Source organism: Macaca fascicularis, chromosome 4, assembly GCF_037993035.2.
Source record: "Macaca fascicularis isolate 582-1 chromosome 4, T2T-MFA8v1.1".
In the NCBI taxonomy this organism is placed as follows: domain Eukaryota; kingdom Metazoa; phylum Chordata; class Mammalia; order Primates; family Cercopithecidae; genus Macaca; species Macaca fascicularis.
This window is the reverse complement of record NC_088378.1, coordinates 119,124,367-119,149,178: the sequence shown is the minus strand read 5'-3', so window position 1 is coordinate 119,149,178 and position 24,812 is coordinate 119,124,367. Positions and strand designations below refer to the sequence as shown.

General features: G+C 46.6%; 2 protein-coding genes across 5 annotated transcripts in view; one reads left to right on the top strand and one right to left on the bottom strand.

The window, feature by feature from the left end:
- TRAM2 (translocation associated membrane protein 2) overlaps window positions 1-16,172 on the bottom strand; it is an 80,302-nt gene extending 64,130 nt beyond the window's left edge. For all 4 annotated transcript variants that reach the window (XR_012433735.1, XM_065543924.2, XM_005552750.5 and 1 more), the window contains exon 1: window positions 15,940-16,172. Coding sequence is in view for 3 of the 4 variants with exons in the window: in XM_065543924.2 (XP_065399996.1) it covers window positions 15,940-16,059 (120 nt within the window). In the remaining variant the exon portion in view is untranslated. The remainder of the gene's footprint in view (window positions 1-15,939) is intronic.
- On the top strand, window positions 16,058-23,434 carry LOC141410244 (uncharacterized). The gene is made up of 5 exons (XM_074039109.1): window positions 16,058-16,207; window positions 16,335-16,749; window positions 17,416-17,524; window positions 18,543-18,777; window positions 22,297-23,434. The coding sequence occupies exons 1-4, from the start codon at window positions 16,058-16,060 to the stop codon at window positions 18,661-18,663; spliced, it is 795 nt and encodes a 264-aa protein (XP_073895210.1). The 3' UTR covers window positions 18,664-18,777; window positions 22,297-23,434.
- The last annotated feature ends 1,378 nt before the right edge of the window (window positions 23,435-24,812 follow it).

Here is a 24,812-nt window from a genome sequence, read left to right as displayed (position 1 = left end):
CTCTGAGTCACAGAGGATTACTGGCTCACAGTTTGTCAAATATAACTCTCAATAACCAGCACTGCTGGGGCAAGCCAGAATAACGGGCAATATTCATAGTACCGGCCCTGAGCTATCATTCTCAGATCAAAAAGACAAGCTGTTCAATATAGTTTTGATGCTAGCTCCTTGCCTATATTAAAATTATTTAATGACCCAGCAATTCCACCCCCCAGGTATATATCCAAGAGAACTGAACACATGACATCCACACAAAAACTTGCACATGCATATTCAGAGCAGCATTATTCATAACTGCCAAAAGATAGAGACAAATGTCCATCAACTGATGAATGCATAAACAATATGCACTTTGCCATACAATAAAATGATTCCGTCATAAAAATAAATGAAATACTTATACACGCTACAACATACATGAACCCTGAAAACATGCTACATGAAAGAAGCCAGGTATTAAAAAACACATATGGTATGATTCCATTTATATTAAATGACCATTTGCGAGTCCAGAGACACAAAGTAGAGAGTTGTTGCTGGGGTGGAGATGCAAGTGGAGATTAAGGTGGGATGGTGAGCAATGGGAAATGAATCCGAACAGTTTTTTGTTTGTCCATTTGTTTTGTAGAGACGGAGCCTCGCTCTGTCACCCAGGCTGGAGTGCAGTGGCGCAATCTCGGCTCACTGCAACCTACACCTCCCAGACTCAAGTGATTCTCCTGCCTCAGCCTCCCAAGTAGCTGGGACTACAGGTACACGCCGCCATGCCCGGCTAATTTCTTTTGTACTTTAGTGGAGACGGAGTTTCTTTTTTTTTATTTTTTTGAGACAGAGTCTCGCTCTGTTGCCCAGGCTGGAATGCAGTGGCGTGATCGCGGCTCACTGCAAGCTCCACCTCCCGGGTTCATGCCATTCTCCTGCCTCAGCTTCCTGAGTAGCTGGGACTACAGGCGCCCGCCACCACGCCCGGCTAATTTTTTGTATTTTTAGTAAAGACAGGGTTTCACCATGTTAGCCAGGATGGTTTCATCTCCTGACCTCGTGATCCACCCGCCTTGGCCTCCCAAAGTGCTAGGATTACAGGTGTGAGTCACTGCGCTGGCGAAACAGGTTTCTTGTGAAGATGATGGAAATGTTTTGGAATTAGATAATGGCAATATCATAAAGCACAGTGAATACACTAAAAATCACTGTATTATACACTTTAAAAATCACTGTACCGTACACTTTAAAATGGTAAATTTCATGGTACGTGAATTCTATCTCGATTTTAAAATGCAAAAACAAAAACAAAAACAAAAACAAACTATAAAAAGGGGTTATCAACTGGTAATTCCACTTTACCACTCATGTACTGAAAAAATATGAGATTCGATAGAATGTCAAGTGCTGTGCTGGATACTAGAGATACTATGGTAAGCAATGCCTCCTGCCCTCAAAGAACGCACAAAGAGGTTGTGGAGTGTGACGGGCTGCACACGATAAACTTGGGGTCATCAGAACCATGATAAGGGAAGCACAGGGAGAAAGGAGGGCTTTCCAGAAAAAGTGGGCTGCAGCTTGAAGAATGAGGAACGGTTGGCCAAGTGAAAAGAGGAAGCATGTCCCGAGTAACTTGTATGAGGTGGCAGAGGCAACAGAAACATCATAGAGGAGCTGAAACATAATCAATAGGAAAAAGCCCCATGATCCAAATGTGCCCAACAGAATAACTTTAAAACTCCAACATGTATTTTGCCTCCTGTTATATACCAGGCACTTCACAGATGCTGAGAATTTTTTTTTAATTAAACTTCTGGGGTACATGTGCAGAACATGTAGTTTTGTTACATAGGTGTACACATGCCATGGTGGTTTGCTGCACCCATCACCCGGTCACCTACATTAGGTATTTCTCCTAATGCTATCCCTCCCCTAGCCTCCCCACCCCGCCACAGGCCCTGGTGTGTGATGTTCCCTTCCCTGTGTCCACATGTTCTCATTGTTCAACTCTCACTTATGAGTGAGAACATGCGGTATTTGGTTTTCTGATGCTGAGAATTTAGCAGGGAGCAAGATCAATGAAGGCACTGGTAGCACTTTCAGTACGTAACCATACATTTCCATGGGTATACAGTAAACAGTCTATGGCTAACTGATTCATTGACCTGGACACGGTATTTTAAAAGGACCAGTACAATTTGTCAATACCTATCAAAAATACGAATGCAGTTAACGTTTTGACCTTATCATCTCACTTCTGGGAAAATATCCAACAAGATAATGCCCATATAGGTACAAAATGACATATGGACCAAGATATTCACTGGTGCATTGTTTATATGAGCAAACCACTGGAAACGACCCAACTGTCTGTCAAAAGGGGACTGGTTAAATGAATTAAGGTGACCCTGCACAATGGAAGACTGTGCAGCCTTCCACATGAATGAGGAAATTCTCTGCGTACTGACATGGAAAGATCGCCCAGATATTTTGTTAACTGAAAAGGCAAGGTGCAAAAGTGTAAATAATACACTTCATTTTGTATAGGAAAGGAGACAGACACATAGATAGACAGATATAAGTATATATCTTATTTATAGCTTCTTGTATTTGCTTAAATAAACCCAACAAGACAAATACATAAAAGTCAATAAAAAGTGGTTACTTGGGGCTGGGCGTGGTGGCTCACGCCTGTAATCCCAGCACTTTGAGAGGCTGAGGTGGGCAGATCACGAGGTCAGGAGATCGAGACCATCCTGGCTAACACGGTGAAACCCCGTCTCTACTAAAAATACAAAAAATTAGCCGGGCATGGTGGTGGGCGCCTGTAGTCCCAGCTACTTGGGAGGCTGAGGCAGGAGAATGGCGTGAACCCAGGAGGCGGAGCTTGTACTCCAGCCTGGGGGACAGAGCAAGACTCCGTCTCAAAAAAAAAAAAAAAAAAAAAAAGTGGTTACTTGGGGACAGGGAGCTGGATGAGAACAGGTGGGGACGGGCAGTTCTTAATGAATTCCTTTTTATGTTTTTTATTTTTGAGTCACATGAATGTATCACCTAATGGTACCGATTCCAAAACTTTTTTTTTTTTTTGCCACGTGAATGTATCTCCTAATGGTACCTATTCCAAAAAAAAAAAAAAAAATTTAAGCTATCCGCATGCACATGCTAAAGTAGCCAGCATTCCTAATGTGCTCAAAAGCATCTCTTACTGATTACCCGAGAACCCAGAAGAGACAGCATGGATAGAAAAGCTTCAAATGACCAGCAGCAGCAGAAAGGCAACTCAGACACACACCATCCTGTGTGTACATGGGACCATTCCTGATAGATTCATCCTGACTACGTGGTAGGTACAGAGGTGCTGGGGATACCGAGAACATGTGAAACACCTCTTTCCTGGGGTTGTAGAGGGATGGCTCATGGCAAGCTCAAGGAGCCATGCCCCGCCCTAGTACAAATTGGAGTCACTCTCATGCTGAAAAATCTTCAATGGCTCCCTATTACCTAAGCTGAGGACCAAACCCAAATTTTCAAACAAACACCTCCATGGCCAGAACCCTGCCTGCCAGTCCGGTGTCACCTTTCACCACTTCCAACCTTAACCGGCCCCTACCCAGCCCACTCTGGCAATATAGAGACACTTGCCATACTCCCCCTGCGCCCATGCCTTCTCTCTGCCTGGAACTCCCCCTCCCCAGCACATCTGCCTGCCCCATGCCCCTCGAGCCTCAAGGACCAGCCCAAACTTCTCCTATTTAAAATGAACGGTCCCTACCCCTCCCAGGGGGGTTATGCTCCCTTCCCAGACACACTGTACCCACCACACACAAGAGCAGCAGTGACACTGTCACTCCCTAAGGACTCTCAACTCAATGGAGGCAGAATCTTCACCTCTTCATCCTTTATCCCTAGCCCCAAGAACAGGGCTTGGCAGAGAGCAAATGCTCGGTCCAAGTCTCGCTGAATGAATAAACAAGAGAAAGACAGAGGTGGGGAGAAGGGAGGAATTAACGCTCTCAGGGCAGAGGGGCTGGGAAACACCTTCTGAGCAGGTGGTGCTTTTGCCATATCTGAGGTGGGCCTTAAAAAAGAAATAGCAGTTATAGGATGAAACGGGGAATGAGATGACTTGGAGTGCATGGTGCATGAACAAAAGTAGAGAAGCATGAAGGAGGAGGGAATGTTCAGGGAACACAGGTAGGTTGGTCTGCAATGAGGGTCAGAGCAAGGATGAGGCCTGTGGGAGGTGCAGAGTCCAGGACAAAGGCTGAGATTGCAGGGAAGCTCTGACGCCAAGCTAATTGCCCAGCCTTTAGGCGGGCACCTTGGAAGGAGTCTAAGTAGGGAGACCCAGGCTTAGCTCTGTGTTTGAAGACAACCCGTGACAGCTATTAGGACCAACCATAGCCATTCAGGTGAGGAATATCAAGTACCTGAGCTAAAACAAAAGATCATCAGGACGAGAGGAGACCTGAGGGCAATTCAGGAGGTAAAACCACTGAACTTAGTGAACAGACATTGGGGGCAAGGCAGGGGAGGGCAAGCGATGGCTGCAGGTTTCGGTTCCGGTATATACACTTGCTGAATTTCCCTCTTCTAGAGATCATGCAAACTACAGTCATGCATGGGGATGGCGGTATGGGAGCTAATAAAATTGTGGTGTCACCAACAGGCCTTGGTAAGAAGACCCCTAGATACTCAACTAGTCTGCTAGAAATCAGACAAAGGGAAAATCTCACTGCATCTATTTCTAGGGGGTCTGGCAAAAGTTTAGAGATGAACAGCATACAATGGATCAACCAGTCTTCTTCACGTTATCACACGCACTTCAAAAAATTACTTACTGACACCTTCATCGGAACTTTCAGGTGCAAAATATAGGTAGACCCCAGTACATAGTGAGTGCTAAGTAACTTTTTTGAATAAACGTCACATACAGGCCATGCCTACTTCTTCTGTCCACCGAACATGCCATGGCCCTCCCAACCTCTACTATCTCTAGAAAAGCTTCCACAAAGGAAGTTCCCACTCCCTCTGCCTCCGCTGAACACCGGAACAAAACCAGTTTCCTTAAGTAAGGCCACGGTACTTGCATGCAAACTTCTTTATGGCTTATTTAGCTAATAAAACAAAAGGTAGAGGGAAAAGATGTTCTAACTCACTGGGTCCCTACCTTTTAAAAAATTAGAAGTTACATGAGATGCAAACAAATACCTTTTTTATTATAATAAGTCCATAGGACACTTCAGTGATAAACCATATGAAGGCAATGCAAGACAGTGAAACGGAATGATGTGCATGTTACAGGAGCACCACCAGCATCACGGCACACCTCAGCATTATAAGAAGGTCTAGGGAAAAGCCCTTTCTCTCTCCCAGCTTTCACTGTCCTTGCCCACTCCACCAATGCCCTGCTGCTTGCCTGTGTTACATGAAACATAAGAGAAAGAGAGCTGAGAACGGCCTTGCAGTTTCTGAAGTCTCTGAATCAACACCAGAGACAGTTCAGCTGCTTTGGGGGCTTGCTTCCTGGTTGGGGGTTGAGACTGGAATGTCCCCAGGTGGAATTTCTCACCTGGATCAGTGCCTCAGCATCCTAACCAGACTTCCTGTCTCTAATCTCTAGTCTCTAATCTCTAATCTCTAATCTCATCCCCTAAACCACTCTGGTAGTCTCCAGAGCAACCTCATTGCACCGCTGTCGTTCCTAACAGTCTTTAAAGGTTCCCATTACCTCCAGGACAGTCTCAACTCCACGGCAGGACCTAAGGGGCCCTCGGGTGATCTGGCCCCACCTCCACCCTTGTCCCTTGTCCCCGCTGCGTCCCACCTCCAGAGCATCCTATGACACCAGTGTGCTGAGTGTCCAATGCTCCACACCAGCTCATCTGTCTACAAAGGATGGACTGTTCTATCGCCCTCCCATATCTCCTTCTTTGGCCTTATCTAGCATCCATCTATTCCTATTCTGAGCTGGGAGACCACCCCCTCCGAAAGCATCCCCTCTAGCAGACTACACTTACTGAGCACCACCGTATGCTAGACCAGGAGACCCACATGGCAGCTCAAGTGGGGTAGTCATCAAAGTGACTGTACTTGCCTCCTTTTATCTATCTCCCTTACGAGATGGTAAATTCCTTGTGATTAAGCAACGTGTCCTTTTTCTCTGTGTTCCCAGCATCTAGAACCATGGTTCACACAAAAGCACTGCTTAATCAACATTTGCAGAACTAGGGGCAAGAGGTCAAAACCAGCTCAGTTCAGACTCACGTCCCTTGGGCCATGTGAGCAGCAACCCAAATGGTAGGGCTGAGAAACCAACAACATTGGTCAAGTTACACTTAGCTATGCCACAGCTGCAGGCTAAAGGCGTGGTAAGTGGTCAGTGAAAATCTGGCGAGGCCATAGTTGTCATGCCTGAAGTTATCTGGACCCAGGAAATGCAGGGAAGAGTAGCTGAGAAGTGTCACATTCTCTTCTTTCTGAAGCTCCAAAATGAGCACAGTAGAGAGAGTTGTATCAACAAATATGTTAGCTGGCTTGCATTTCATATTTCAGTGTTTTGTACAGAGTAAGTGTATTTGCTGAATGATTATAAATAAAATAAAACTCAATGGCCAAATGGTTGAATAGTGTTGAATGTGGATATTTCCCAGGCTGGGCGAAGAATGACAGAAATGTTTCTTTTACATTTCTTGGGTAATAAAATGTACTATGCAGCAGACCAACTTTGCTTTTTACTTCAGGGCTATAAAATTCTAGCTTTCCAGAAATTTCTGCAGATGAATCAGTCTGGATAGCCAAATTCTCCATATTGCCACAGATTTAGTTTTGAAACTTCAACATTGTTCATTATGGATGGTGATTTTAAGGTCACAAAGCCAAGCCCAGATTCCTTTCCAATATACGGATTTTCTCCTTCTCCACCATGGGTTCTGCCTTTAAGCTGTATTTCACGCCAACCCCGAATTTGTGCTAGAATCTGCTTTCAACTCAAGTAATAAATGAAACCAAGATTAGCAGTGAGCCCACTAACCTAATGGAGGCACAATGTTTCCCTAGTTACTACTCCTAAAGCTACAGGATTGGGGGAAGGTGCCTCTCTCCTTCTCCTCCCAATTTCTGACTGGCAATTTAGTTTTATACACATTTTCCAGTCCTGTTCTACAGGCCCTTTTTAAGAAGACACAACCAGGCTACCAGACATTCGACACGTCCATGAAGCAGGTGAGGCCTAGAGAGGTGAAGGGCCTTGCATGGGCCACAAGGCTATGTAATGGAAGAAGCCAGGCCCCTGTCCTCGCCCCTTTCACTGCACGCCTCCATGCTGCAGGCCTTCCACTGGCACCAGCCATAACTCATCCCTTAAGAGCCCTGAAAGAAGGGCACATGTTCCAGCCATCATACCTAAACCAGAGCCCAAACTGCTATTTTTTTTTTTTTTTTAAATCAACTACCACCCGTTCCTTTCTACTTCAACATTCCTCCTCCAAACAGTCACAAAATCCACATAAACAAGTTATTCCTTGCCCGTTGAGGTCACAAGTTGATCCAGTACAAAGCTGGACTACAAACTAAAAACACAGTCTCTACTACTCCAAAAGCGTGGGTCTGAAAAGTTCCAATTCTGCTCTGAGTTCTGAGGAATTCTTCTCAGCCGGAAACCAGGCATTGTGAAGCAGGCCCTGTGATTTCCTGCAGGACTCCAGGAATTGCTGGAGGGAAGGCCTGTTTATCCTGGGATTGCTCCTCCAGGTCAGGAGCTCCCAGACTGTTCTTAACCTTCAGGAAAGGAGCTGATAAATGATTGCATAAGTTCGGTCTCTACCCTTTGTCCTGAGGTAGGTATGTCCTTCTCCCTCTCCAATAGCCACAGAAGTCTTCATAACAGTGGTGGGCCCCTCAACAGTCTCTTTTTAAAATTCTCTATAAAAAGAAAAATTAAACACACTCTAAGAGAGAATATCTACACTTTTATAATAAAGATGAAGGAACAAACTGATTAAACTAACAATACTCTGTCCCTGCAAAATTCAGGGGCTTTATTAAGAAGTCCTCTTTCCATTTCAAAGGCAGGGCAATTGAGGCTCAGAGAGCTATGTCCTTCTCATCAGAGGTACAATCATCAGCTCCACCAACCCAAAAAAGACATTACAGATCATGTTTGGGTTTGATGTTTAAAGTCTTAAGAAACCATATGGAAGAGTTCTCCTAACTCCAGCCAGGGTTTCAATCAATACAGGCCAGCAACTTGGTCTTGGACTTTCCCAGCCTTCTGAACTATGAGAAATAAAGGCAGGGCCAGGCGCGGTGGCTCATGCCTGTAATCCCAACACTTTGGGAGGCCAAGGCGGCTGGATCACCTGAGGTCAGGAGTTCGAGACCAGCTTGGCCAAAATAGCAAAACCCCATCTCCACAAAAACACAAAAATTAGCCAGGCATAGTGGCAGGTGCCTGTAGTCCCAGCCACTTGGGAGGCTGAAGTGGGAGAATCGCTTGAACTCAGGAGGTGGAGGTTGCAGCGAGCCAAGAATGCACCACTGCACTTGAGCCTAGGCGACAGAGCGAGACTTCATCTTAAAAAAAAAAAAAAAAAGAAATGTAGGTTGTTTAAACCACCAAATCTATGGCATTTTTGTCACAGCAGCCCAAACAGACTGCCTTTACGCAATAACGTATGTATAAGGGTACCAACTGTGCCTCACAAGGTATCTAAAAGTGACCGCCACTCTTGTCCTTGAATACTGACTACACTACACCTAGGGCATTATTACTTAATTTAATAAACCACCCCTTCCATCAACAGCGATGGCTAGAGGTTGAGGTTCAATAGTCTGAGTACGCACCTGTCACTCACATCAAGTTGAAGACCTGACTCCTATCCACAAACCATCTATCAGCTTTAAGCTACCACACTAAGACCTCTTTGAGGAGAGGGACCCCACCTATTCATCTCTGCATTCCCAGAGCTCAGCACAGGCCCAGAACAGGCACTCAAGCACTCAATAAAAAGCTGCCAAATAAATGAGCACAGCACTCAATTTCAAGACTTCTACATAAATATTGGCATTCAAAGGTACAGTCTGGAATTCCAGTGGGCAGAGCTGTAGAAGACCACCAGAGATGAGTCAGAAGACTTGGAATCTAGCCCCCGTTTTGCCAAAAATTCACTCTACTATCCTGGGCAAATCTCCCAGTCAATAAGGGTCTTATTTTGTTTTTCTATAAACACAGTAGAAGACTTCTTAGGTTTCCCTCTAAGATTTTAAACTTATAAAATACACAGCAAAGATGTGCCCTTGAGCTACAGCTACAATGTTAACTTGATGATAAGGGCAGTAAAAATATAACAGCCAGAGTCATCTTCTCTTACACAGATGCTGGGTAGTAGCAGGCAGTAACTTTACTAGTAGGTAAAGCTCCTGTGTGTTTGCTTATGTTCACATGTTATATACACACACATTTGGGTCACTCCCTGTAGTCTCTTTCAGGGAGATGCAAATTTCAATAATTGTTCCAGGCAGAAAAGCCTCCAAGTGGAACAAAGAGCCACAGACATTACTTCCAGGTAATAAACAGATTCCACTCAGACAAAGAAAAATAAAGCAGCCTGTGGCTACATTCCATAGACGCCCCATTTGTGGAAGCATTAGGGCTGAGCTCTACATGAGAGCCAGACGTTGCTGAGTTCTTATTTTGGCTCCGACTCTAACTTGGAGTGGATGGTCCTTGGCCAAGTCTCTGCTCTAGAAGCCAGGCTCTGGATGAGTATGGCAACCCCCATAAACCATCCCGATTACAGGGTGAGGCGAGTGAAGCATTTCACAGATGTAAAGTGCTGCCAGCCCCCTCCAGACAAATGAGGAAAGCCATCACAAGGCAACGTGGCTTAGTGGAGAGTCACAGGGCAGCCCCTCTCCTAATCCTGGGCTCCTATAAACTCACCAGAGGCCTCAGAGATCTGCCTCAATCCCCCCTGCCCCCCCCCCCCACACACCCTGCCTCCATTTCCCCTGCTGAAAAGCAAGGACTTTTTCCAAGAGTCACTTGCAAAGCTCTTTAAACCACACAGTTAACTCGCAATGTTAACCAGCTGCGACCAAGTTAGGTGTGGTTCTCCTCTACTGTGGGACATCTGAGACAGTAGAGGTATACCAAGGCAAAGTAATAGAATGTATAAAAGATAAAGGTCTGTTTGTGAAATAAGAAGGGCTGTTCAGGAACCATGCTAGTACTTTTACTGTTCCCCCCGCCCCCACCCCCGCTCTTTTCTTTAACCATTAGGTACCAATGGATACCAGATACACAGAGCTGAATAAAAAGGTTAAGAGATACTATCAGTAAAGTTTCCCACCAAAGCCTGCTAATAGCGCTCTTGCTGATTAGAAAGCACTTCTGTCATTTGGGAACTCTAATCCGCTCTTATCAACCCTCTGGCTTCGTCATTTATCAGGGTGGGAACGAGAGGTACATCAACTATGCCACAGAGTGATTTCTGGGGCCCCTGCCCATGAAGAAGCAGATCAAAAAGGAGCTCATGCCTGCCAGAGTGAAGCTTTCACCATAGCAACACATGTTATTCTACAAACAGTCGGGACTAAGGCGCTCTGTTGTGACTGGTCCGGACGGTGCCCCCGAGAAACGAGTGACTGAGGGTTCAGACAACAGAGCAGGCAAGAAAAGTGGTACCTATTTAACTTGCAGGGCAGTCTCCCTGTGGTTTTTGCTTCTCCACAAAGTTAACAGTGGCAGCCCTAAGACCCTCCAGTACCCACAGCCTGAGTTCTAATAAGATGGATGTCAAAGAGAAAACAGGTGTTCTCCGTGGAGCAGCTGCACCACCAGGCTCCGTGGGGAAAAGAAGTTCTGGGGTAGAGAGATTGGTCTGTTTGGAGATTAGATGGCTAGCAGTGGAGAACTTGGGGGAAAGGTCTCCATCTCAAAACATATCATCTCTAAAACAAAATACAGCCAGGAAGCTCAGTGAGCCACCTGAGGATGAAACATACGACTCCCAGACCCACCAATGAAGTCAATAACAATAGTCATCCGTGTACTTGTTGAGACCATTAAGTGTCCACGTGCCAGATACAGTGCTGGGTATTTTTACACATATTAGCCTTCACTGGGTAGTTAGGGTTAAAAAGTCATTAGCCGATCAATGTCACTTTCCTGGATATCACATTTGTGCCAAGGAAAGAAACAGGAAAAATCAGTGTGCCCTTACATCCCATAGGATAGGATTACACTTGAGGCTTGACCAGTAGAAAATCTAGCTCCAAATGTCTGCTCTGTTGCTCATATCATGGAGGCATCCGTATAGAAATCCAACCACAGAACAAGAGCGCCCAAGAGAATAAGTAACCCTCCTTGGTTTCCTGTCTAACTTCTCTAGAACACCATGGATAAAGTAAAAGGCTAAAAGGGAGATGCATAAAGTTAGGAACTAGAAAAGCTGGCAAAGGCACTTCTTCAAAAGTGCATTAGAAGTTAGTCAAAAAGGCCAGGTGCGGTGGCTCAGGCCTATAATCCTAGCACTTTGGGAGGCCAAGGCAGGCGGATCACCTGCAGTCAGGAGTCCGAGACCAGCCTGGCCAACACGGTGAAACCCCGTCTCTACTAAAAATCCAAAAATTAGCCGGGTGTGTGGCACGTGCCTATAATTTCAGCTACCCGGGAGGCTGAGGCAAAAGAATCACTGGAACCTAGGAGGCAGAGGCTGCAGTGAGCCGAGATCGCACCACAGAGCACAGAGCGAGACTCCTTCTCAAGTTGGCCCATGTCCACAGACGTATATGTGCGCCATTTGCATATGTCTTTCTATGAACACAATAGGAACAGGATTGTTTTATGATGCTGCTAACATTCACAGACAGGACCTGCAGCCACATTTCAGGTTATGATGCCTACAGGTATGTCTGGGAGGATGTGAACCAGTGCCATGGAAGCCATGTACTAGCAGGTGGTGACATAAAGGGCTCCATCGTATATGCTACAAACATTTCACCCTGACAAGTCAATCAGTGTCAGGAGCAGGGAAGAAGGTGGTTCCTGAAGAAAAGGTAAATCTGCCAAATCTGCCTCCAAAACAATTAAAAAGCAAAAACCAGCCACCACCAAGAACTCCTCTGGGTCCCTAAACCTTGAAGTCATCACAGACCAGAAAGAAACCAAACTTATAAATGATAGGCTCAGAATTGTGGAAACATTCCTTTGCAGCTGCAGAGCCTGTAAATGAGCTTAAAAAAAAAAAAAAAGTTTCAGTCTTGAAATGACATTTGAAAGGTAGTATATAAATTGCTTCCTCTCTTCAGTGCACCCCCTTTTTCCTCATTCTCCATTCACTAATGAAAGACTTTTCCTCTTCTCCTGCCTGTTTCAATTTGAAACGTGGCACAGAACGGGACACTGGAAGGAGAAGGGAAGGTGGGGGGAGGTGGCTACTTTCAAATCTGACACACATACCCTCCAACCGGCTGTCCATACCCTGGTTGACGGTCAGGCCAGACTCCACCTAAGACAGGACTGAAGGACCAAAGAGTAGAGTAGAAACTCCCCCTCGTGCCACCTCTCCCAAAAGCAGACTTAACGGTGGAAAGGAAGGAGGGGGAAAATAAAGTTCCACATTCCTGACATTTTTTAGCCAAGTGCTGTGGCCGCACAGAGCAGCTTCTCTATTCCAAGCAGCCTCTAGGACTGGGAGAAAACCTGGGTTCAGGGAGGGAAAGCTGCCCCCTGCCTTTGAAACAGGATGGCTCAAAACTAAACCAAAATTGGGGTAGTGATAGGGGTGGGCGGTGAGAGCAGAGACAGCCTTTCATGTGTGTTCCCAAAAGGAAATTATCCCAAGGGAAAGAATTTAGAGTCATCATCTCCCTGGGGACAGAGAACTAGTAAGCCCTGGGGTCCCTAACAGGGAAACAGAAGCCCCCTGAATGCAGAAGAGGTGACCAGTGAGTTGGGGAAAGAGCAAGGCAGGGATGCAATGCAGACACAAGCGCTGTGGCCGCCTGGGGTGTGGGCTGACAGCGGGAGAGGGACCCAGCCCATTAGCAGACGCAGGTCAGAGGACCCCAGAGGGAGGAATGGCCAAGAAAGTCGCTCTTTGTGGGAAGAATTATAATTGAGTTTTCCTGGCTCAGCTTCTGAATGAAGGCATCCTAGCTGGGGCCAAGTCAGAACCCCAAGAGCCTATGTCCTCTCAGCCATTTCTCCCATTCCCCTTGTACCTCTTCCTGTCGTCACTTCTAGGAAAAGGGTGATGAGTCCCCACTTGCACCTACCATCCCACCATATGCATTCCTACATACCCACACATGCACACCACACACTTCCAGAGGGAAACCCAGAAGATTCTAAGTGATATCCAGCCAGTCTTGTGCTGGGTTATGAGGCGTCTCCCCCTGCTTTACTCTGAGTATGACGATGCCCATATTTGTTTCTCTGTGGTACCTACAGTATCCAGGACGCTTCTGATCTCATGTGATAGAGGCCGCAGTTCCAAACTCCCCCTCCCCACCAAAAGGAACACTTATCTCTGTGGAGAGTTAGTCAGTAGGTAAAGACAGTGAGGCCGCCCGCCATGTGCCCGGCACAAAAGAACACAAGACCTTCTTACTGGAGGCTTAGGGCAAAGCCCTCTTTCTCCCAGAGAAGCACAGACTGATGATCTCACAAAGTACCTCCAAAAGAAGGAGACAGCTGCCCTGCAGGTCCTGTAGGTTCAAGGTGCTATGGGAACAAGCGATGGGGTTGGCAGGAAAAGGGGGCCTGTAGGCACTTCAACCAGGGGCCTAGGTACATTCCCCAATCCAAGCCTAAGGGGGAGACAGAGTAGTTTTGTTTGTTTGTTGTTTTTCTCGTCTTGGGCCTTTCTCTTTCACCAGGTACTGGAAGTAAGAGTTCTTAGCACCTTTCAACTTCTAGAGTGGCAGGTTTAATGCACAGGACTTTCCATAAGACTAGAGACGGGGGAACGAGGTAGGTACCAAACTCAAAGCGCTGGCAGCTCTTTCTGAGCAAAGATAAAGCAGGTAGGGCCACAAACCCTAACAAATGCTAGAAATACGAAAGAGCCACAGGCTATGTGAGAAACTTGGCCGCTGCAGAGCCTGTGGCTTTGAGGTTTACAGCTGTCACGTGTATCTTTCCAGCCACACCCTCCAAGGCTGGGGACACGCACTTGGAGTCCTCTTAGAATGGAGGACAGCAAACAGACAGGAGAGAACGCACTGGGCAAAGGAAATTCTGTTATTTCGTTAAGCTGTTATTATAATAAATAATCACAGGGCTCCGGGCACAAGAGACTTTTTCATGTTGGTAGATGTTATGGCTTTTGTTGCTGATATGATCTCAGTTAAACCTTACAATCACCCTGTGCGGAAGACCAGTTCTATGAACGTCTTTAATGATGGAGAAACTGAGGCTGCAGTCAGCTTTCAGTCAGACTAGTCACAGAACAGGGACTGAGACACAGGGATATGACTCTGTGTGACACCACACACTTCCAGGGGAGAACCCAGAACAAGGTGGAGCAAGCCTGATCCAATATACCACTAGAGAGAGCTATGAGAGGGAGAGGAAGGACAGAGGGACTGAATTAAAGGAGCACTACCAAAAACTGGAGTGGAGACCCCAGTCCTAGTACCACCGTTTATTTCCTACAGACCCTAAAGCCCAGCCACGGACACATTCATTCATCCAACCCTGACCTGGCCACCACAAGAATGTTCCCAGCTTGAGAGCAGCTTCGCCAGCCAGTTAGGGCCCTTGTCATTCATAGAGATACAGGGAACCCGGAGAGGGACAGGGAAGGAAATTTAGCCAGGCAAGCCATCCTCCATCTCCGAGGAAGTTTGTAAATGATCACAGCTTCCTAACCCAACCATGAGAATGCAAGAAGCAACCTGGCCCAGAAGGGAGGACAAGGAGTCTCAGGAACCAGAGAAGACAGCGGTGAGAGTGAGGGGAATGTCGCTCATATATCTCACTTCTGAGACAAGATATACCGCAACAAACCCATGCCAACCTTCCTCCAGTTCTTCCCACTTTTGACTATCACATTTTTCTTGCTCTGCAAGAGTAGGGAATCCTTCCCATCAGTCTTGTGAATTCTGACCCCCTGCTGGCTTTCTACAACTCCCTGCCTGGGAGGCCAACACCAGGACATTGCTGTCGGGGTGGGATCCCCATCCTCTGCCCACCACTCCTACACTATAAGAGAATCAACTTCCCCAAAAAGTGGAGGGTATCCCTGTCTCTCTTCTTGTCTCTGTAAAGGGGGTGAAGCTCTGGGTCGCCGCAGATGTATCTAAAGGGACAGTCCACGGAGTGGTCAAGGATATCCAAAAACTGGCCTTCTAGAGCACAGCAAAAAAGTGGGAGCGAGAGGAGCGCAGAAGGCCACTGCTGGGATGGGGCCAGGGCCACACGTGAACATCCCAGCACGTTCCAGAGCTGAGATGCAAAACACCCAGAAAATCAGATAGGAAGTGGAAAAGGGTCAGGGTCTCTCCTACTGGAAAAGCCCAGAAGAGCTAGTGGCCACCCCTCGGGGGAAGAGGGGATTGTGCAATGACTGCCGGTCTGGGAGTCTCTGGGCTTGGCTCCCGGACTTCAGAAAGGAAACCCCACGCGTCAAGCCAGGGTGGCAGCGCGGCGGTTGGTTCGAGGCCAGGCTGGGGTTTCAGGGCTGCAGACAGAGCTGCAGGATACGGTGAGTCCCCAAGGGAGCGGCAGAGCATGGCATGGCTGGCACGGCGGGGAGCTGAGGGTGCTGTCTGGGCTGTCCGGGGTACAGGCCGGAGGGATACAGTGCACAAAGCTGGGGTGCAGATAACGTACACGGCAGCCAGGAGCCCCAGATCAGAGGAGGGCCCGCTGACCCGCAGGGGTGTGCCGGGTGGCGCACGACAGGGGGCACTGTCCCTCCAGCTCCCTCCTCCCCAGGCTCTCACCTCGAACATAAGCCCGATGAGGACGCAGAGCACCAGGCAGAAGCCGATGTCCGCATGGTTGTGGATGACGAACTCCTGGCTGAAGAGCGGGTAACTTTTCGTCCTCCTGCGGAAAGCCATGGCAGCGGGCGCGCAGCGGCCGGCGGGGCCCGCACCCTGCGCTCACGAACCGCAGCGCAAACTTCTCCAGCCCCGGCCCGGTCCGCCCGCCGGCCCGCCGCCCGCTCTCCCACAGCCGCCCGCCCGCCCAGCGCGGAACAACTTCGGGGCCCGCCCCCTTCCTCCGCCCGCCCCCGCCCCCGCCGCCCGTAACCGCCCCCGGCCGCAGCCCCCGCCCAGCCCGCTGCCCGCACTCGGCGCGCCCGGCCCCGCCCTCCGCGCGCTTAACCCTCTAGCCGCTGGGCACGCGCTGGCGGCCGGGGCGGAGGCGTCCGGGGGCGGCGAGCGGGACCCGGCTCCTCCTCGTCCCGCGCCAGCGCCGCGCCCGGCCGCATTCTCGGGGCCGGGGGCTCGGCCGCTCACGGCGGAGAAAGCAGGCCGCGGAGGAGGCGGGCGCCCGGGCCTGCCCGGACAGGAAGTGGGCCCAGGTTTCCCATTCCTCGCTCTGCTCCTTCCTCCGCGGCAAGGGCAGGCCCAGGAGGCAGCGAGCGCCCCGGGGGTGGCCGGGCAGCCGGATGCTCTCGGGGTTGCGGGCTGTGGCCCTGGGGGTTGAGGGCAGCGCGGGTGCGGCGGAAGCAGGGACGCTGCGAACCGGCCTTTTCGCTGGCCACAGCGCCCTGCACGGACGATCAGTGAATGGAGATTACTCAAGTATTTATCGAGAACTTGCAGTGGGCTAGGCACGGTTCAGGTTGTGTGAATGCGCAGATCAACACACCGAAAGACCCTGCCTTAGGGGAGCTTTCCCTCCAATGCGGGGAGAGGGTGGATGATTGCAGTTTTGCCCAGTAACTTTTGGGAACCTCACGCCACCATTAATTAGCTACACACATCTCACCGAAAGTCTACCTTACATATTAATCAGAAGAAGCGAAAAAGGAAGGCACTTTCTCATTGAAAGTTTCTATTTAATATTGTCTTAAAAGTACTCCTGGAAGGACAAAAGGTGTTTTTAATAAATTAATTTATATTCTCAAATATTGGATTTAATCCTACCAGTAATGAAGGAGTCAGTTACTTTCTAGATGTGCAGAAATTACTTAATGAACAAAAAACTAATTCCTATTCCATTTTTTATTAGGTCCACAGTTGTTTCACTTCTGAGTAAATATGATTTTTTAAAAGTGGCACGGGGTGGAATGTAATTGAGAAAGGATGGAGTTCCTAGAGAAATTTTACTTTCTCAATTTACACTCCACCTTACTTAGCATACAGTCTTGGGTCTGTAATTCCCTTATCTGACTCTCAAGGAAATGAAAAAGTAGTGCCTAGATTGGACTAAACCTCATTTAACTTCAAGACTGACCTTTCTCAAAGTTGAACCTTCGTCTTGTGAGGAACAGAAAAGATCAAGAATTGTGAAGCACCTCGATTTTCCAGCTGTGAAGATGTGTTCAAATTTTCAACATGCGGCCACATCTATGAGGTTGAACTTTATACAATTGGTTTATTTATAGGTTCAGATGGTTGAATTTAACAGTTACCCCCACCGCTGCTATTATTATTATTATTATTATTATTATTATTATTATTATTTTGAGACAGAGTCTTAACTCTGTTGCCCAGGCAGGAGTGCAGTGGCTCATTGCAACCTCTGCCTCCCGGCTTCAAGCAATTCTCATACCTCAGCCTGTAGCTGGAACTACAGGTGTGTGCCACCACACATGGCTAATTTTCGTATTTTTTAGTAGAGATGGGGGTTTCACCATGTTGGCCAGGCTGGTCTCAAACTCCTGACCGCAAGTGATCCGCCGTTTTTTGAGACGGATTCTCTATTGCCCAAGCTGAAGTGCAGTGACGCCATCTGGCTCACTGGAACCTCCTCCTTCCAGGTTCAAGCAATTCTCCTGCTTCAGCCTCCCTAGTAGCTGAGATTACAGGTGCCCTCCACTACCCCCTGTTAATTTTTGTATTTTTACTAGAGACAGGGTTTCACCATGTTAGCCAGGCTAGTGTCGAACTCCTGACCTTCAGTGATCTGCCCGTCTGGGCCTCCCAAATTGCTGAGATTACAGGCCACTGCACCCGGCCTTTTGCTACACTACACTACACTACACTACACTACTATACTATACTATGGGCAGCACAGTAGGTTTGTTTACACCAGCATCACCAGAAACACGTGGTTAATGCATTGCCCTACCGTGTTACAGTGGCTATGACATCACTAGGTGATAGGAAATTTTCAGCTCCATTGCAGTCTTGTGGAACAACTATTATATATATTGTTTGACCAGAACATCATTACATGGCATATGAGTGTATGTCCTCCAGTTTTTCGATATTCCTCCTGTCAAAAAGAGGCAATTCATTCCCCTCCCCTTGAGTGTGGGCTGGACTTAGTGGCTCACTCCTAACAGATAGAATATAGCGTAAGTTATGGTATGTGACTTCCAAGACTAGGCCAGAAGAGGCATTTGGGGTTTCTGCTTTCCTTCTCTCAGGTCACTCCCTCTGGAGGAAACCAGCTGCCACTTTGTGAGGATACTCATAGTCCTGTGGAGGCATATCCTCCATATGGCTAAGGCCTCCTGCCAACAACCATCACTGACTTGCCAGGCATGAGTGTGCCACCTTGGAAGCAGATTTTCCAGCCCCAGTCAAGCCTTTAGATGACATCAGCTGCTGCTAATCTCTTGACTACAACCTCATGAGAGACCCTGAGCCAGAACTAGCCAGGTAAGCCACTCCTGGATTCCTGACCCACTGCACCTGGAAGAGAATAAATATTTGCTATTTTAAACCACTAAATTTTACTGTAATTTCTTATACAGCAAGAAGTAGTTAATACTGCTAAGCTTACAATCTTTTAGAATAGACTCAGACATCATTACAATTCAGTGTGATGCTGGTGACTCTTAAGAATAACCTGAAATATACACACTCTGAGTACAAGCAAAAAGTAACTTAATTCTGTCTGGGGGTGTGGGGAGGAGGTCATTTGGGCTGGGCCTTTACCTGACAGATTGTACTGTCAGAGAATGCAGAAAAGGTGTGGTAGATGAATTTGGAGAGTTAAGACAGAGCTGGATTGTGGCAGGTTTTGCATACTGTGATAAAGAATTGTGACTTTATTCTGCAAACAATGGGAAGGAATGGAAAGTTGGTGCTTTTCATTTGTTTGTTTTTGAGATGGAGTTTCGCCTTTGTTGCCCAGCCTGCAGTGCAATGGCAGCATCTCTGCTCACCGCAACCTCCGCCTCCCGGGTTCAAGCAATTCTCCTGCCTCAGTCTCCCGAGTAGCTGGGATTACAGGCATGTGCCACCACGCCCGGCTAATTTTGTATTTTTAGTAGAGACAGGGTTTCTCCATGTTGGTCAGGCTGGTCTTGAACTCCCGACCTCAGGTGATCCACCCGCCTCAGCCTCCCAAAGTGCTGAGATTACAGGCGTGAACTACTGCACCCGGCAAGAAATGGAAAGCTTTTAAGCATGACCAGATCTGTCTTTAGAGAAGAACTATCAGGACTATGGAAGACCATCCTGATTTAAACAGGAAGACCACTTTGGAAACTATTATTAACAGTCCAGTAAAGTAATGAATACTTCTCTCTTTTTTTTTTTTTTTTTTTTTTTGAGACGGAGTCTTGCTCTGTTGCCCAGGCTGGAGTGCAGTGGCCGGATCTCGGCTCACTGCAAGCTCCGCCTCCCGGGTTCACGCCATTCTCCTGCCTCAGCCTCCCTAGTTTTTTGTATTTTTTAGTAGAGACGGGGTTTCACCGTGTTAGCCAGGATGGTCTCGATCTCCTGACCTCGTGATCTGCCTGTCTCGGCCTCCCAAAGTGCTGGGATTACAGGCTTGAGCCACCGCACCCGGCCCTCTCTCTTTTTTTTTTGAGACAGGGTCTCTGTCACCCAGGCTGGAGTACAGTGATGCAATCACGGCTCACTGCAGCCCCAACCTCCTGGGCTTAAGTGGTCTTCCTGCCTCAACTTCCGAGTAGCTGCAACTACAAGTGCACACCACCATGCCTGGCTAATTTTTATTTTTTTTTTAGAGACAGGGTCTCCCTATGTTGCCTAGGCTGGTCTCGAACTCCTGGGCTCAAGTGATCCTCCTGCCTCTACCTCCCAAAGTACTGGGATTACAGGCATGATCCACTGTGTCTGACTAGCACTTCTCAAAAAACAGTAGCAGTAAGAATAAAAGGGAGTTGAATGAATCAGAACTTGCATCTGGGATGACAGAAATGATGGTGGGACCATTAAAAAATTTATTCGGAATAGCAGATAAAGAGCATGTTTAAGGGAGGAGAAGAAGGTGGCCTCCACTTTGAGCAAGCTGAGGTTGAGGAGCCATGGAACACTTTGACAGCTCAGTTGGAAACTGTTGGATTGAATTTGGGGAGGGAAAATCACAACTAAAGTATTTTCAGTTCATCTTCAGTAGGACTGTTGAAGTCATCAGGTGACATGAGTGTTCCTGAGAGAATGAGAAAAAGTCTGAGGTCAGCAGAATCCTGGTGAACCCCGACACTCAGAATGGGGGAAGATGAGGAAATGGAAAGGGTGGCGTAGACGAAGCCACGACATAAGAATTTCATTAAGGACGGGTTGAATCAGGCAGAACGAGAATGAGATGAAGCCCCTAGATTCAGCCATCCTGGCTTTTAGAGACCACTTAATTGAACATTGGAGTGGGCTTAACAGTAGGTAGAAGTTGAGAAAAGGAGGTGGGTAAAAAGGTCTATTTGTAAAAAAAAAAAAAAATGTTTTGTGAGAAAAAGAGAAATGGATGGTGTTTTGAGGGCTATGGAAGATCTAAGGAAGGATCTTTAAATTATATTTAATTTTTGAGATTGGAACATATTTGGAGACAGAGAGGAAAAACCAGGAGACAGGGAAATACTGAAAATACTTGAGATACAGGAGATCAGTGATGAAACCGAGGAGGAGACCGGAGGGTGGCTCCAGCAATAGGAACAAAAGGGAAAACTCTCCTGACAAGGATCAGGGACCTAAAAATGGGTGAATACAGTTCCATCTGGATGTGGAGGAAATAACAACCCCTTACATTTATATTGCACTTTCCAGTCACCCTGTGAAGGAGGTAAGACAGTTATTACCAGCCCTTTCTTGTAGCTGTTCTGAGACATGACTGACCAAGGGCCACATAATGAGTAGGTAGCTGAAGCTGGACTCAGACCAGCCAGTCAGGCTCTCAGCACAGGGTTCCCTTTGCTGGACCATACTTCAGCCCGCTCAGGCTTCCTAAAGCACAGCACTGTAAGGCAGACACTACCTCTCCCTCTCTACCTATCTAGTCATGGCTGCCGACAATTCGGCTGTATCAATTTTTTTTTTTTTTTTTTTTGAGACAGAGCCTTGCTGTGTCACCCAGGCTGGAGTGCAGTGGCATGATCTTGGCTCACTGCAACCTCTGCCTCCTGGGTTCAAGTATCCAAAAAGAACCTGGGATTACAAGCATGTGCCACCATGCCTGGCTAATTTTTGTATTCTAGTAGAGATAGGGTTTTGCCATGTTGGTCAGGCTGGTCTTGAACTCCTGGCATCAAGGGATCTGCCCACCTTAGCCTCCCAAAGTGCTGGGATTACAGGCATGGGCCACTGCAACCGGCCTCAACTCTTAACTAAATTAGATTACTCCCTTTTTAAAAAACAGAACTTATGGTTTCCAATCCCTATGTCTGTGTGTTTTTGTTCACCTCTCAATGTTAACCACCTTTCAAAACAAAGAGTGTGCACCTCTTCTATCACTAAGCTTCATGGCATTAGTCTGGGGGCATTGACACAGCAATTTGTGTGTAGCTATCAGCTAGGACCAGGTCCTCCTGCAATCGGTATGTTTGTCTATGAGTTTTACCCCTCATTACATAGTGCAGTCCTTCAAGGCATGAATCCTGCCATGGAGTACTGTCATAGTCCAACAGCATAAAGCACAAGAGTCCCACATCTTATGTTCTCATCAGATATTGGTTGAATGCATGATTGAATGAGAGATGCTGTTGCTGTGGGCTGTGTAAGAATGACCACTATCCCCAACCTTATCTACTTGGAGCACAGCATGCTTTTGTGTTGATGAATTCTTTCCAGTAGCTGTCCTTTCCCCAAAGTGGAAAATATATTTTCTCACGTAACAAGAAGCCCAGACTTAGTTCATTCCTAGGGATAAGTAATGCATCAAAGACCAGGATCTCACTATCCACCCACTTTGAAACTTGTTTGCTTTTGTTTCAGGCTTACCCCTCATGGTTACAAAGTGGCTGCAACAGCTCCAGGTATTCTATCCTTTAACACAGAATAACTCAAACAACAAGACCCAAAATTCAGACAAGAAGGAAAGGGACTTTTGAAGAGTGAAGAAAACTTTCCTAGAAACCTCAGACTTCTCCTCATGCCTTATTGACCAGATTGTATCTCATGCCCATTTCTAAACCAATCGTTGGCAAAGTGAATGGTATTGATGTGATTAGATTAACTTTACCAAGAATGCATCCTCAGAGAGGCTGAGAAAAAGTCCAGCCTCCTTTGAAGAGCCTGGCTACCTTTTACCTGAACAAAACAAGAACTCTGATGAAAAGAAAAATGGAGAATTTATGTGGAGCAGGCATCCAGAGTGTCTATGCCAGGATTTTTTTTTTCAGTGCATTTCACCAGTTATATTTTTATCTAAATCTTTACCTTACAAGATATGTGGCACATTTGCCTAAAACAAGCCTTGCTTTCTGATTTCTGTGCACTCGGCACTTAAACCTTGCAAATGTCATTTACCTGACAGTCACTGTCAAGGAGTACCTGGCTAAAGAATCTCCAGCTAGACAAAGTAGAAGTATCTGTGCTCTGGCAGTTGAATATATTGTATCAGGCTCAACAGCAGCTTTCACCAAAGGATGAGACTTCACAACCATTAGATCTTCTTTTATTTTGTTTTTATTTAAAAAAAATTTTAACACACCATTGCTACCTTGAGGCCATTAGATCTTCTTACCCCCAATACCACAAAAATTTAGTGGAATCAGGGGTATATCAAGACAAGTGGAGTAGGGGAGCTGGAAGCGGTCAGCCCCCAGGGCAGGCAATGAGGGATTGTGAATTTGGAAAGAATTTTAAAGCAGTGATACAGCTCTAAATGCAATGTACTATCCTGGACTTAGCTCTGGAAGAGAAAAAACATATTAGTGGAAAAACTGATAAAATTCAAATAAAGTCTGTAGTTTGGTTAATAGTATTGTACCAATGTTAATTTCTGTTTTGATAAATGTACCATGGTTATGTAAGCTGGATGAAAGATATGTGGGAAATCTCTCTACTATTTCTGTAATTCTCCTGTAAACCTAAAAATATTTCAAAATAAAAGATTTAATGTTAAAATTGACTGAAAATTGATCCGCTTTTTTATTATCACCGTGTGCTGCACATGCTAAACAATTTTAGGAATAAAATACTTCCTCCCCTCCTCCAAATCTTTCGGTCTAAGTTCTAAACAATTGCTGTTTAGAATCTTAATAATATGTATGTAAATTTCAACTTAGCATATTTTTATTATTTATCTTTTAATGAACTTTGCAGGCTGGGTGCAGTGACTCATGCCTGCAATCCCAGCACTTTGGGAGGCCAAGGACAGAGGATTGCTTGAGCTCAAGATTTCAAGACCAGCCTGGGCAACATAGCAAGACCTCATCTCTACTGAAAAAAAAAAAAAAATTAGCCAGGCATGGTGGCATGCACCTGTAGTTCCAGCTACTGGGGGAGGGGGGTGCTGAGGCAGAAGGATAGCTTGACCCAGGTGGTTAAGGCTACAGTGAGCCATCACTGTACCTCTGCACTCCTGTCCGGGTGACAAAGTGAGACCCTGTCTCAAAAAACTAAAAAAAAAATTAAACATTGCATTCTACATGCAAGTTAATCCTAGAAACTCATGTACCCAATCAGCCTCTGATGTGTGCAGTGTCAGGTACACATATTTGTTCATACCCTATTGGAATCATCTGAGTTTGTTTGGGACACAGTTCACTTCTCCAATCTGGTACTACAGATTCTTGTGTTTAAACTAAAAATTTCAAACGGTGATAGCATGGCGATTGTAAAGACAAAGAAACAGGACTGGTTACTTTAATTCTGTCATTCTACATGACCACTTGAACCTTTTATTTGTGTTTAAAACTTAAGCTAGTGAAATACAGGGCATAATGCCAATACTATCATTTGTTTCATGGCATGCAGTGTGTGTGTGTGTGTGTGTGTGTGTGTGTGTGTGTGTGTGTGTGTGGCATTCTTTTCATTTTCATTGAGAGGAGCAAGGGGTTAAAAATGATCTGCTCCAGGGCTGGGCATGTTGGCTTATGCCTGTAATCCCAGCACTTTGGAAGGCCAAGGCAGGAGGGTCACTTGAGCCCAGGAGTTTGAGAATCACCTGGGCAATATAGGGAGACACCCCATCTCTACAAAAAAAAAAAAAAAAATTAAGAAAAAAAATCTCCTCCTGGCATCAAATATGCTAAATATAAGAGTGAATGCAATTAAGATTTGAGGTATTAGAAACTACCTTAGGGCTGGGCACGGTGGCTCATGCCTGTAATCCCAGCATTTTGAGAGGCCGAGGCAGGTGGATCACCTGAGGTTCGAGACCAGCCTGGCCCACATATAAGTGAAACCCTGTCTCTACTAAAAATACAAAAACTAGCTGAGTGTGGTGGCACACACCTGTAGTCCCAGCTACTTGGGAAGGTGAGGCAGGAGAATTGCTTGAACCC

Bases quoted from the DNA above. Each gene is read 5' to 3' on its own strand.
- LOC141410244 (XM_074039109.1), top strand. From the start codon at position 16,058: ATGGCAGCGGGCGCGCAGCGGCCGGCGGGGCCCGCACCCTGCGCTCAC. The intron at 16,208-16,334 runs GCCCGCCCCCTT...TTAACCCTCTAG, and splicing joins CAGCGCGGAACAACTTCGGG to CCGCTGGGCACGCGCTGGCG. The intron at 16,750-17,415 runs GTATTTATCGAG...CCTTTCTCAAAG, and splicing joins AGTGAATGGAGATTACTCAA to TTGAACCTTCGTCTTGTGAG.